Consider the following 14095-nt stretch of genomic DNA (forward strand, 5'->3'; position numbering starts at 1 on the left):
ATGTTCTTGGATCCATATTCTCTAACTGGACTCCAATGTAAGATTCCCAGGGTTACAACTAAAATACTTTTTTACCACATCATTGCTTCTGAAAAGTGCACCTAAAAACTAACAGAATATGTACTGAAAAACAAAAAAGCTGTTTGCAAAAGTGTTTTTTGGGAAATAAACTGAGTTCCATACTATGTGTGGCAAACAGATGTAAATGCACTACACAGAGTAGTTTCAGTGTTCTTCTCTATATCTTGAATTCCAACTTAAGTATTTTACTCGTGAATCCTAAAATTAACTTTGTTCCAAATCTATTATGGAAACAGGAGCAAAAAAGTTTAATGTATTAAACCCCAAGACTGCTATGGATAGATACACGTGAGTTTTAATCCCTATTTAAGGAATGTCCTGACAATTGCATTTCAGGGGTAGCTCTCCTGAAGGTTTATGAAAGCTTATGAAAGAAGTCCACTCAAAGAGATTTTGTAGAACATGCAATATAATAAGGGAAAGAAAAAAAAAAAGTATAAGCCTTGGCTGAAATTAGGCCTGGTTTGACAATGGAGCTACTTCAAAGGAACTGTTCAAGAAGGTAGGCCAATAAAATGAAACCAACCTGTGCCAAACACTGCTGTAGAAGTGGATGGCCTCTCTATTTGAGAGCTCTGCACAACTTCTACAATGGTAGGGGATGGCTCCTGATTAGCAGGCTCGATTTGAGGATGACTTTGCTGAGTGGGCTGCACAAAAGCAGTTGCTTGAGTCTGCTGCTGAACAGTCAAGATAGGCTGAGAGAGAGATGTCTGAACATTTGGACTGGTGGAACGCACAGATCCACTAGCGCTTCCAAAGACAGGAACATGCTCCACAGGTCCTTCTGACTGCATAGCTGAAAGGCAAACAGTAGTATATTCAACTGTCATCATATACAAGTGAGGTTCACATTTCTCAATATCAGAACGTCCTGAATATGCAGATGAAATGTTTCTCAGATTCAGTTAACATTGCTTCTATCTGTGCTCAGATAAGGAACTGAGAACTGTGTGGCAACAAAAGTGTTCACAAGAGAGCAGTATTTAAAGAGACACGGTATCAATGAAAGTACCTCAAACATCTAGTGAGACTTCAAGGAAAAAAACAGACCTTATAGCTGATGTAGATCCCAGCACTACTAAAATGCTCACCTTCCTGAGTCTCCACTTGTGTTGTAGGCATAACTGTGGCTGTTGGAGTAGTGGTAGGATTAGTGACTGTAGCAGGAGTAACCATTGGACGAATACTAGCTCTTGGAGTAGATTTATTCCCAGCTATAGCAGCAGCAGTCACTTTACTTGGAGTTGACACAACAGGTGTTGGCTTAATATTTGCTGTTGGTGGATCTGAAGTGCTAGCACTGAAAAAGAGAGTATTGGATTCATCATGGTATCACAGAAAGCAAAATTTTTAAAATATTGAATTTAAATATATTACCATATTCTGAAATATTCATTTTTGAAGATTTTGAAAACCTGACAAGGACTTAACAATTCGTCTTCCAAAATTTGCTTAATTTTTAATGATAAATAAAGGAAAAAACAAACAAACAAGCCAACAATTCCATCAGTAACATTCTGTCCAGCTTAGAGGACTGACAGGTTTCTTCAAGGGTAATCTACTAACAATCTGTGAGCAATCTGTAAGCAGATCAAAAGGACAAGCACAGCTAATAATGCTAGCTGCACTGGTATTTTTGTTAAGGTGAGTAATGCAGTTTATATTAAAACTAATTGGTTCACTAAATACAGAACAATATAATTTCTTGACTGACATGAGGATCAGTCAAATTTACAAGGTACTTTTGAAGACCAGAGTCTTAGTTTAAATGTACGATATAATAAAAATTAAAAGAGATTCAGTTCACTAAACTTAGTAAAATGATAATATTATGCATTTTGGAGCTTGGCTGCTGTTCCATTTGACAATTTTATCTGCTAGTTACCATCAACTTAGTCCATTTCTCATGTCTGAGCTCCTTGCACAAGAAACTTTCCCCATCTCACCCTCCACTGTTACAAATAGGTTAAAGGTAATAACCAAAATTGAACAACTTTATGAATGTTCAAGTATTTTTGAAGAATTTTCAGACTTAGTGTTTTGCAAGTATCTTGTTCCTGGTAGTTATATGACAAATCTGGAAAGCTTTATTGATTAATGATTAAATGGGTCTAAGAAAACAGGAACAACATATGCCAATCAGTATTTTACAGCTGCTTAAGAAAACTTGGAAAAAGCCAATTGTTTTCTGAAAAAAAAAAAACAAACAAACCAAAAAAAAACCCCCACAACTTAAATGAAGATAAAAACAGCAGAAACTCTGCAGAAAACCCCAAGCCCTGTAACTCACATTCCTCTTTCACCTGAAGCTGGAGTAGACTTGAGTGAAATTTGCCTCTGCTGCTCTGGAACCTATGAAGTAGGAAACAAAAGCATTGTGACATATAAATACAAAACAGAGCAAGCAACTAGGTAGAATACTTCAGCAGACAAATCTTTTCATTAACAATTGTTTTTAAGAACATCTTTGTTAGTGTGCCTAATCAGACTCCATGATTAATCAAAAGTTCTCTCAAAAAAATCACAGCAGTCATACCAAGCATGTAAACTAATTCAGTAATTTCTCAAGACTTTTCAGATATTTTTTGAAGCTGTTGAAATATAAAACACTGCCAAAAATAGCTGAACATATGTATGAAAATATAAAAATCAAAAGCATAGTGAAAACAATTTATCAGCTAATTCACTGTGATCAAGATAACTGCATGCTTGCCAGCGTTGGGTATTATGACACTGGCAAGAAACAAGTTTTAATTTAAGTTCTGAATCCTTACTAAAGCCAGCCTGCATATCTCCAAAACCACTAGTCTGGGGCTAATGGAACTTGAGTAGTGCTATTTGCTAGGTTCACTGCTATTTATTTATAAGAAGAATTTTCATCTACTGTTTAGTATCAGATAAACCAGCCTTCACCTAAAGTTCTCCCATATGAATACATTAAAAAAACAAGCCAAACTGTACAACAGAGCTAGGGCTGAAAGCTGCTGTAGTTCAGTATGAGACACATAAAAAAGGCTAACCTGTTCTCATGCAGCCATATAGACAGATTCTGTACCTTATTTGTAGATTCTGCTGGCTCATCTCGCTGCTCATGGTGTCGCTCTTGCTGCTCTCTAAGCTCTCTTTCCAGGCGGCAGATTCGACCTTCATACTGTGACTTGAGTGCACTCATCCGTACTTCCAGTTCAGTCTTCTGCTCTTCTAATGAATTGCTCTTCTGCTTCCACTCTTCATTTTCTTTAGTTAGCTGTTCTTTTGTACCTAATTTAATAGGAAAGGATCCAGTTTTGCTACTGTAAAACTGCATACTAGGTCTCTGCATGCTGAATGCTCATTTGATTTTATAAGATGACTGAATAATTTTGAAATCCTAAATATGTTAAGCTTTAGGAGTTCTTCAAGACAATTTTAACTTCTGCATATCATTCATTTAATTGCAATTAAATAAAAAAATTGAATATAAAAATATATCCAATAAATAAATAAGCAGTCATAGGAGGACAAGATATTTTCAGCAAGTACTTGCACCATCATTCCTCTCAATATCTATTTAAAACAGAAGAAGAAGTGGCATATTTTGCACCCTTACATTCTGAGGAGGCAAGGGGAAAATTACTGAAGTCTTTAGGAGAGTCAATCTGCTGTAATCAACAAGACCATAAAAAAATTGGTTGGCCAAAATTAGACAAAATTTTGATTCCCCAGATGTACAGTAGTTATGTACCTGCACCATCTCCTTAAGGAACTAAATTTTCTCAATCTTAGAACAATTTTAAGACATCTAATGTAGAAAATACCGTTAAGAATACTGTCTGAATACTTCCCCAGAGGAATACTCAAAAACCCAAACAGAAGACACCTTAAGAACAGGAAAAAAAATTAATAATACCAGCTAATTGCGCAATTTTCTGCTTGGCTGCGAGAAAGGTTTTCCTAGTTTTCTCTTCCTTCTCAGAGATTTGTTGCCTAAGCTGCTCCTCCTGTGTAGTCTTCTCTTGCAGATCTTGACGAAAACGAGCAAGCTCTGACTGTAGCTGTGATACCTGATCCTGAAGATTTCTAGCTTCAGTTTCCTTTTCTGTTATAGTCTATAAAAAGATTGGCCACAATGAGCTATTTCAGAAAACTATGATTCTGTGTGTACACACATCTATGTGCAAATGCACACAGACCACCACCATCATGGTCTTCACAGTTATTTATTTGAGACTCCAGAAAAATTCCTCTGAAATCGCTTGCTCTGTTCTTACCTTTTGTAAATTTTCAACCTGATTCTCCAAAGTCTTTGTCTTCACTTCAGACTGACTGAGAGAGTCTTTCAGTTCTTGTACTTCCTGGACAGAAACTTGTTCTTCTTGTTGCTCTACTAAAGACTGAGTTGCGGCTTCGGCAACCATCTGAAATATGTCAAGTGGTATCAGGCTGAATGATGCTGTCCAGTTAGAACACATTCACTTTCACAACTTGCAGTTGCATGCAAAGCAATAATTTTAAAAGTTCTGGGTAGAACACAGGCATTCTAATGAACTCCAGTGTTATGTTAACAACATAGCAAAGTATTAAATGATATAGAACTCATTTTCTGAGTTAGCATAACTATGTAATTTTCTGCTTTTCCCTTTGCAAGTAAGTGCTCATGTTACAGCAAAGGGAATGTATAATCCAGCTAATGACCTTTACACGAAAACACACAACTGAATTTCTTTGCAAACAAAATCATATCTACCTTATCATGCTGTGCTTTCAGCTCCTCATACTGAGTCTTGTATCTGCGCCCAATTTTCTTGACCTGTGTTATAGTTTTCACTTTTTCCTGTATATCAGCAACCTTAACATCTAGTTCTTTCTGCAAAGTTTCCTTCTCTGTTCTTATTTTGGCTACTTCATCCTTCAAGTTCTGAAGAAGATTCTGGCTTGTAGTCAAGGATGCATTAGTTCTAAATAGCAAGAAAGAAAAAGGAGATGCAAGTGAGAAGTCTGAAATAATATACTGCAATATCACTCATTTATGCAATACTGTAGGCACCATCCACAGTAAATCGTATTCTCTAGGATTTTACAGTACAAATGTTTAATGTTTTTTAGAGCTTCTTTAGCTATGAGACATCTTCCAAAACAATTCTTATTTTATTTGTATGTTATCAGGCTGCATCAATAACACCAAAAGTTTAATAATTACATGGAAATAGTGAAGAAGTTACATTTCCATATGCAATTTTATTATAAACATTAAGCTTTTTTACTGATTGACTTTTACAATACCTGGCTATTTCAGCTTTAAGCCTGCCTGTTTCTTCACTCATTTGTTGTATACGCTTGGTATTTGCCTCTTTTTCTGAAAGTAGCTTCCGATATTCTTCAAGATCTGTGTCCTTCTGCTGACTCAACAAATGCTGAAAGGTTGACAAAACAGTCTGCGTTTTCACAAGATGATTAAACAGACACATTCAGGCTATCTTTTTAAACAGAATTACTGTTTTGTGAGCTCTGCAGAGAAGGACCTGGATGTCCTGGTTGATAACAGGCTGGCGATGAGACAGCAGTGTGCTCTCACAGTCAAGAAGGCTACCCCTCTCCCTCTACTCTGTCCTGGTGAAGCTACATCTGGAGGACTGCATCCAGCTCCGGACTTCAAAACTAAGGGTTTGAAACAGACAAGGAACTTCTAGAGAGTCAAGTGGTGGGTCACAGAGACGAGGAGGGGCTTGGAGTATCGCCCATACAATTAAAGGCTGAGAGATCTCAGACTGCCAACCTGGAGAAGGGATCACTATTTAAAAATACCTAAAATGTGGGAGTCAAGTAGATGAAGCCAGGCATTTTTAAGCGATGCACAGCAACAGAACAAGTGGCAATGGGCACAAACTGGAACATAGGAAGAGTCCTCCCAGAGAGGTTGTGGAGACTCCTTCTCTGGAGACATTAAAGACCTTCCTGGATGGTTTCCTGTAAAACCTACTGAAGCAAACCTGCTTTTGCTGGGGCAGCTGGACTCGATGAGCCCTACCAAACCCTATGATTCTGTCATTCTGTGTTTTGATTTAGTCTGCCTATGAATTAGAACAGCCTACCTATAAAAAATTGCTTATGCAGATTTAAATTTAAATACATTTCCTTTTTTCCTGTCACTTAAATTACATAGTTTTGTGTGGGTTTTTTTGTTTTAAAAAATGTTTTGGAACTTTTTTCCTCTTCTTTCTCTTCCAAAACGCTTCTTAAAATGTACATTTCCTACCTGTGTTCGGGTTTTCCAGCGTTTGACATCTTCTTCCAAAAGCTTTTTCTCTGCCTGCAACATTCCACTCTTCTCACTCAGTTCAGCATTAGACTCTTGTAGAGGTAGAATGTCTGCCTCAAGCTTGCGTACCTGAAAATCACAGTTGGAGATTAAACTGAATGAGACTCAAGAAAATGGAATATGGTAGGCTTTGTTTAATGACTATAAGAAAGACAGAGACAGCAAAAAGACTGTAGAAAAAAAACAAAACATCCCCAAGAAAGTCATGATAAAGATTTTTTTCCCCAACTCTGCCTCTCAGTAGCCAGCTGGAGGCAGGAAAAGTAACAGAAAGCAAGAGTAGGCTATGATCCTACAGGAAAAACAACTATAGTTATAGCTTCACAATCTCAAAACCATTACTTTGTCCTTCGCTGTAAGAAATGAATTACTGTGTATTAGAAATCAAGCAAAACTACACTGGATTCTATTAAAGCAATGCGTAGGTAGAACTGGGAAGAGATATCTATACATTTTGTTTTTACATTCTCAATAAAATTGTGGCCTACTTTGCATGTATTTTTGTGCCATTATCTGCTGATAGTATCCTTGTTACAACATCAGTGATAAATGCTGATTTTCAGTAAGGAAAACTGATGTGACTCTGCAATATTCTAAGAGCAATGTTACCTTAAATCCAAAATGGAACATCTCCTCATACAAGTTTGATGTAAAAGAATACTCACAATTTAAGTAATTAACAGTATATCCAGATGTTAACTCATCAAGTTGAATGCCTGCAAACATACGTGAGACCAGTACTAACCTTTGCTTGCATTTGCTGCAGCTCCTGTTCTAGCCTCTCTTTCTCTTCTCTTAGCATCTTGTTGGTTTCTATAAGTACATTCATGGTTTCTGTCTTCTTCATTAATTCTTCATGTTGCGCAATGGTTTTTGCTGTTACCTTTTAAAAATATTTAACTCATTTGTTTTGCTTGTACACATATCCATACTGACTGAGACTAGGCATAATGCTAACTTATGTAACTACTGTGGAAATTCATTATCTCACACAGACATTCAAAACAAGTAAATATCACTGAAGAAAAAAAGAGTTTGGGAAAAAACAGATAAAGGATCTTTATTTTCCCCATTTACGTGCTTTTGGTATTGCCAGTGCTTTACAGGATCCAGGACAAGACTCTCCATTTGGCTAGATACCAACCTCAATACAGAAGGTTCTGATTCTTCCAAAATTCTTGAGCACAAGCAGCAATGAGAGAAAGCAGAACACAGAGAGCAACCCTCTACTTCCTGACAACATAAACATTAATACTGAACCATACCTGCACCTTCTCTCTCTCTGCATTGAGACTGTCTTGCACTTCCTGGAGTTCTCTTTCCAGATGCTCCACTCTCTGACGAAAACGCAAACTTTCCACCTGGGCCACCTCAAATCTAGTTTCTGCAATCTCCTTTTCTCGACGTATAAATCTGCGCAAGACAAACAAGGCATCATGTCAATGAAAACATGAAGCAAGGCATTTTAAATAGAAGCATCCTCTATCTAAAGAAGTAAGAGTATAGAAATTAATCCATAAAGATGAAAATTTGAGACAAAAACCATAGAAAAATTTAGATTTACAAAAAAAAAAAAAAAAAAAAAAAAAGAAAATCTCTATCAAACTTTCCTGCCAGTCACATATTGTAAAATCTACCTTAGCTTCCTGTCAAAACCGACTTTGCTGTTTTTCTAGGAGTAGAAAGAAATTCTCTTTACTATTTACTGATATAGGACAATCATCTCCTACCTACTAAAAACATATTTAAGTTTTATACATTGTCTCTCAAATATGAAGTAAGACTGAACTATTTATTTGGGAAATTGAATTAAAACCACCAACAGAAGGAGCTCAGAGCTGAATTTACCTAAGAATTTCTAAAATTTGTTCCTGAGATTTCCCTTCCTCATTGAGAGAAACATTTAATGCAGCTGGCATAGCTTCTTTCATAGAAGTCACCATCTTGTCACTCAGACTTTCCAGTTGCTCATGTAATAATCGATTTTGTTTTTCCAAATCTTCACAGCGGGATGCAAGTGTTGAAGCTTCATCCTACAACAAAATTATTCAGTAATTTAAAGTTCATGTAGACTAGCAACTGATAACACCTACTGCAACCATAAAAACAATCATACCTTCATCATTCTTTCCCTCTCTTCCCAGGAGGCTTTGCATTCTAGCAACGTAGACTCAGCTTTCTGTGCAGCTTCCTCAAGCTGCTGCTTTACTGCTGTATTCTTGGCAACTTGTTCTTTAATAGCCTGTAATGCCTCAACATCAGCAGCATGAAGCATTAATTCCCGTTCATATTTATTCTGAGCTTCAGAAGCCATTTTTGCCTGAAGAAAACAATTACAGATTCTGTTACCTTTTATGTTGTGCTTGATACTACCTGGAGATTCTCAAATGCTGGACAAAATTAGTGAATGCTGATCAAAAACAAAACCACTGACCAAAACCTTTCATCATTCCTAAGTGTAGAAGATATTGATACTTTTAGAAATTATTGAAATTAATTGAATAAATTATTCTTTTTAAAAAGTTAGAAAGTGTAATCACTTCTTTTGAGAGGGTCGGTGGAAGAAACACTTTTTGTAGATAATCTACAGTCAGTGCTCTTGCTGTTGATTCTGCACAGATGAGACATGGAAATTTTTATGAAAACATCTGCCAATTATTTCTGCATGTGAATGGGAAAGATATATAGTACATGAGGGTAAAAAGCTGAGGACAGCCTGCGGTTGTAACATTAGGTAAAAAAAAAAAAAAAAAAAAAAAAAAAAAAAAAAAAAAGGAAGACTAATAAATTTTGGGGCTGGATTAAACAACGGCTAACCTTATCACATGCTGCTAATATATTTTTTACATAATGAAGCAAACCTTGGAATTCATTGCTTTTTTTAATGACAAAAACTGTGCTTGCAGCATCACTTTATCTCAAAGTCAGTTTAATTTACAAACGTTTGATAATGTAAAACAGTGATGCACTAAGAAAGCAGATTCATAAAACAGATAAAATGCTCTTACAGTTGTTTTCATTTTCTCTAATACGATTGGCAGGATAACCTTGAAAAATGCCCTGAGTTCGAGAGAAAAACAATGAAAAATTAACATTAATTTTACTACCTTTGGCTAAAACAGGCAAATACAACAAACATACTTGTTCCTGACAGTCACGTCTGGCTTGCTGTTCATTACTTAGAGCTGTGCTGGCTCTCTGAAGGGCCTCCTGAACTTCTGACTGCAAAGCTGACAGGCTCTTCTTTAGTTCTGATAGCTACAGTGACGAATGAGGGAAGATAAAAAAAAAAAAATCAAAAAAAAAAATCAAACACAAACAAAAAATCAAATAAAAATTTAAAGACTAACTGACAAAGTATTTAACTAAGTATTGAATGCAGCTTTGACTGTAGGCAGTTGTGAATAAATTAAAGCTGAAGCATAATTATTCTATAACAGTTAAAACATAAAAAGAAACACTCCCTCATCTTTGTCTTACAAACATTCAAAGTTCTTTCTCAGGTAAAAAATAATACTGTTCTTTCAAGAGTCTGGTTTCAATGCAGTACTAACTGCATTCATGATGTTTCTTTCCAGCCCAGTTAGAGCCCAAATAAGATACAAATAGAGACAAAGGTTACTCTAGTTTTAGGATACATGCATCCTACAGGTACTGCTTTGGTTCATGTTCCAAAACAGATTACACAAAACCTTTCTCAAAGGCTTGCTCACATTTTACTGTAACTAGTGCTTAGAGTTCAAGAGGATGGTAGTCCATTTAAAGCTGTCACTATCCCAATGAAGTGATAAACTTCATGTTTGGAAACCTCTCAGATTTAGTTAGACTTCAGTATATCCTAGGAGATTTAGTTTTGGGCTCTACCACAATGCACTGCTCCTACAGAAGGAGAGAATCAAGTAAAAACTCATTCTTGAGGACAATGCAAGAGAGCCTAAGAGAGGTGGTATTTGATGTGTACCTGTTGTTCCATATTCTCCACTGCTTTACGCTTTTCCTCTTGAAGTTCCTGCTTTTCTTTTTCTGACTCCATCAACTTCTTTTCCAGCTGTGCTTGATACTCTGAAGACTCCTTCAGACGAGCTTCAACTGTTGCACGAACTTCTTCTGTCACCTTTCATCAAAGCTCATAATTAGATATAGATACGTTTGGGTTTTTTTTTTTCTTTAAATATGGCACTTTGATTTTAGTAATATTTAGTAATAGAGAAGGTATTCTCAACATCTCATTTAGTACATCACTGAAGATGCTGAAACTAAAAAATAGCACTGAAAAAATTTTATTTTTTCAAAACTACAATACATAGAATCATAGAATATCTTGGACTGGAAGAGACCATAGAAATCATCTTGTTCCAACCCTCTTCTTCGGGCAACGTTGCCTTCCACTAGATCACATTGCTCAGGGCCCTGATTCAACCTGGGCTTAAGTGCCCTCAGGGATGGGGCATCTATAATTTCTCTGGGCAACCTTTTCCACTGCCTCACCACTCTCCGAGTAAAGAATCTCTGCCTAATGTCTAACCTTTGTCTTAGTTTAAAAGCCATCCCCCCCCTTTTTCCTATCACTAGGCCATGTAAAAAGCTGGTCTCCCTCCTGCTTAACAGATCCCTTTAAGTATTGAAAGCACACAATAAAGTCTTCTCAGAACCTTCTCTTCTCCAAGCTAGAAGTACACCTAAGATACGGTTTAGATGACTACATTCAGCCATGCATCAACATTTTTTTCATTTTTATTTTTTTAAAACACACTAAACCTGGAACACTCATAAGGCAAATCAAGCCACAATTAAGATTAAGTTTTACAGTAACAGAAGACAGATCACAGATCAGAAGAGAACTGGATACTAGAAAAACACACCATCTTATGAAGCTGTAAGTTCACTAGAAAATGAGTGTCCTACTTCCCCGATCTTATTTTGATATGCTGAACATCTTGCAAGAAGATCACCTCGTTCACCATTAAAATGGTCAAGTATTTCACAGAAGGGAGAGCTGTTATAAAGCTCTTCCCGTGAACACATCAAAAATGTTCTTCAGAATCACTGAAGATTATTATTTAGCTAAAGAAGGTGTGGATTTAACTGCTTTGACTGAGAGATAATATTTTTAGAACAATGATCATAGTGTTATAGGGAGAATTTTTGGAAGAATTTCCTCTTTTGAAGGAAGTACAAAGCTAAGTCAAACTTACAATTCAACATTTTAAAAATATGTTGCAAGACATTTAATATTTCCTTCATTCTAAGTATTTTTAATCAAGTTGTGTAAAGTCTGATCTAACTACATTATTTTACAGTGCTAAAACTAAACTACCCTCAGGTGCTTTCTAATTCCTCCCATAAATCTACAGAACACAGTATAAACAAAAAGTAAAATCTTCCATTATATTTCTCGTTTTGCTTTAATAAAGAGTGTTAGATGCTAACTACTTACTTGTTTTTCCTTATTAAGAGATTCCTCTAGACTAAGAACCATGGCTCTGTACTGGTCCACATTGCTAGAACTAGTCTTGAGTCTTTCTCTTAGGTCATTGACTTGTTCATCAGCTTGTCTTAGTCGACTTACAAGATCATCCACATCTTCACTTGTACCAGGCTGACCTATAACATCAGGAGATATTCATTAACTGTGGAAGTCTACTTCAGCTTTTTAGACAGCTGCTCCATTTAAAAACTGACATTTTTTGAGGATAACTGGGAGAAAAATTAGAAGAAAATAAAATCACCCTCATAAAGCATCCCTAAAGAAAGTTGTTATTTGTAAGCCATTGTTTATAACAAACTGCTGATTCACAAAAAATTGGCTACTTAAAAACAGATACTTTAAAGATGTAAAAGCCCTGAAATAAAAATAAAAGCGATTCTTCGTTTAGTTTGGTTTTACTTTTTTCCATTTTTAAAATCTGCTGGACATTGATTTTACTTTAAAAACTCATCCTGGTTATCTTTCACTCAAATTTGTGATTGCAAAAATGAGGTGATTTATTATTTACTATATTTCCTCCTTAATTCTAAATTGTAATGAATCTTACCATTCTGCACATAATAGTGTTTAAAATAAAGAGAAATTCAATGTAGGAAAACATCTTTACCTTTCCCTGGAGCCCTCTGTGATGATTGAGATGCTAGCTGAGCCTCTGTATTATTAAGCTGTTGTTTCAACACTGTAGTTTCTTTCTGGGCATTCTTCAAAAGCTCCTTCGTGTGAACATGACGGTTTGTCTCAGTCTCTAGCTGCCTCTTAAGATCCAGGATGTGAACCTGAACACACAGCAGGAAGTTCCAGTATACCTGAGCTCCTAAATTTCACATCTGAAAATCCACTGCAAGCTGGCAGAAGCCATTCATTCAACTCTTGCTTTATTTTCACTAAGGCAAGTTTAGCATAGTTATATTTACCTCCTGATTTTTGGTAAGAGCATGTCTTTGTTCCACCTCGTTTTCTAGTTTCTTCTTTAGCTGAGATATCTCACGCTCCAGCTTTTCTACCTGATTATTGAGTCTTTGTTTTGTTTCCGTCTCAGACCTCTCCAGTATTCCCTGATAAAAGAACATAATGCAGTATGCTTACAACATATTTCAATAATTTTCTTCTGAATTATTGCAGCACTTCATAATGGTTTATTGTCATAACACTTCTAACCACACTAATTACTAAATGGAGCAATAATTATACATGAAACAGCAGTTAAGACTTAGACTTAGTTTTGAAATATTCTTTAATAATACGGATACAACAAGTATTATTAGGAGAAAACTCATTACTCAAGTGGTCTAATATGGGGATTAAAAAAACAAAAAGCCTTCTACAAAAGTTGAATATGACAAAATGTGCAACCTTACATATTTATGCTGCAAAAGTAAGTTTACCTTAAAAACTGAAAACAATAGTCTATTCCCCTATTGTTTTAAGGCATACTTTATTAAGGCAAGCATTGGTAAATTTTACTATTATAAAAACACACAACTTTTTTTTCCTTTTTCTTTGTTTCACATTTTGTCTCCACCTTAAAGCAAAAACCCTGTTCATCATTTCAAAACTCTCTATTATCTACACAGGCAAAGTCTTAAATGCAAGACAGGAATTAAAAAGATCTTAAAGAAGTTGCCCAAATAATTTATGTTTAGTGTCAACTTGTAACAAACAAACAATCCTCTTTCAGACCCTATTCTATGACTCAGGAAGTCAATTTCAATTGACATTTACCGAAGACTGACAGATATTTACCATGAGTAACATTCCATACCTGAATAGTTCGCAAATTAGTAAGTAGCAAGTTCTGTCCTCTTTGTTCAACCAGTAGAGACTCACGTTGCTGAGTCAAACGCACATCTGACATTTTCAAGATATCTTTCTCCTTTTTTAGATTTTCTGCTCTCACCTTTAAGATAGCAAACAATACAAATTTTGTTATCTGTCCCAAATCTGGTCTTTATTTTTTACTTCAGATAGTACTAGCATGGTCACTTAATACTACTGCAGCAAGCTTTTGATTTAAAACTACAGGGTATAAATCAAGGCCAAGAACAGTAATAACATAACTGCTTCATTTATCACATTCTATTTACTATGTAAATACGGCTATTGAAACACCTTGATAACTTATTCCATCTTTACTCAGTACTTGAGATATTTTCTGTGAAGTTGCAAACAAACACCATTAGATTAAAAAACACACAAGTATACATACTACGAATACAGTAGTTGAC

At 35.7% G+C, this 14095-nt stretch overlaps 1 protein-coding gene across 3 annotated transcripts in view; it reads right to left on the reverse strand.

Annotated features, from left to right (window-relative positions):
- TPR (translocated promoter region, nuclear basket protein) overlaps positions 1-14095 on the reverse strand; it is a 43899-nt gene that overhangs the window by 15657 nt on the left and 14147 nt on the right. For all 3 annotated transcript variants that reach the window (XM_042819043.1, XM_042819042.1, XM_042819041.1), the window contains exons 19-37: positions 13633-13767; positions 12785-12925; positions 12478-12646; positions 11820-11986; positions 10344-10496; positions 9524-9640; positions 8499-8702; positions 8231-8415; positions 7648-7795; positions 7128-7265; positions 6320-6451; positions 5347-5477; positions 4811-5021; positions 4335-4481; positions 3974-4172; positions 3140-3345; positions 2375-2436; positions 1176-1384; positions 608-880 (exon numbers count right to left, since the gene is read on the reverse strand). In XM_042819043.1, coding sequence (XP_042674977.1) covers positions 608-880; positions 1176-1384; positions 2375-2436; positions 3140-3345; positions 3974-4172; positions 4335-4481; positions 4811-5021; positions 5347-5477; positions 6320-6451; positions 7128-7265; positions 7648-7795; positions 8231-8415; positions 8499-8702; positions 9524-9640; positions 10344-10496; positions 11820-11986; positions 12478-12646; positions 12785-12925; positions 13633-13767 — 3127 coding nt within the window. The remainder of the gene's footprint in view (positions 1-607; positions 881-1175; positions 1385-2374; positions 2437-3139; positions 3346-3973; positions 4173-4334; positions 4482-4810; positions 5022-5346; positions 5478-6319; positions 6452-7127; positions 7266-7647; positions 7796-8230; positions 8416-8498; positions 8703-9523; positions 9641-10343; positions 10497-11819; positions 11987-12477; positions 12647-12784; positions 12926-13632; positions 13768-14095) is intronic.

Source organism: Centrocercus urophasianus, unplaced genomic scaffold (assembly GCF_019232065.1).
Source record: "Centrocercus urophasianus isolate 14NV4802_14NV808 unplaced genomic scaffold, USGS_Curo_1.0 seq_18, whole genome shotgun sequence".
NCBI classification, from domain to species: domain Eukaryota; kingdom Metazoa; phylum Chordata; class Aves; order Galliformes; family Phasianidae; genus Centrocercus; species Centrocercus urophasianus.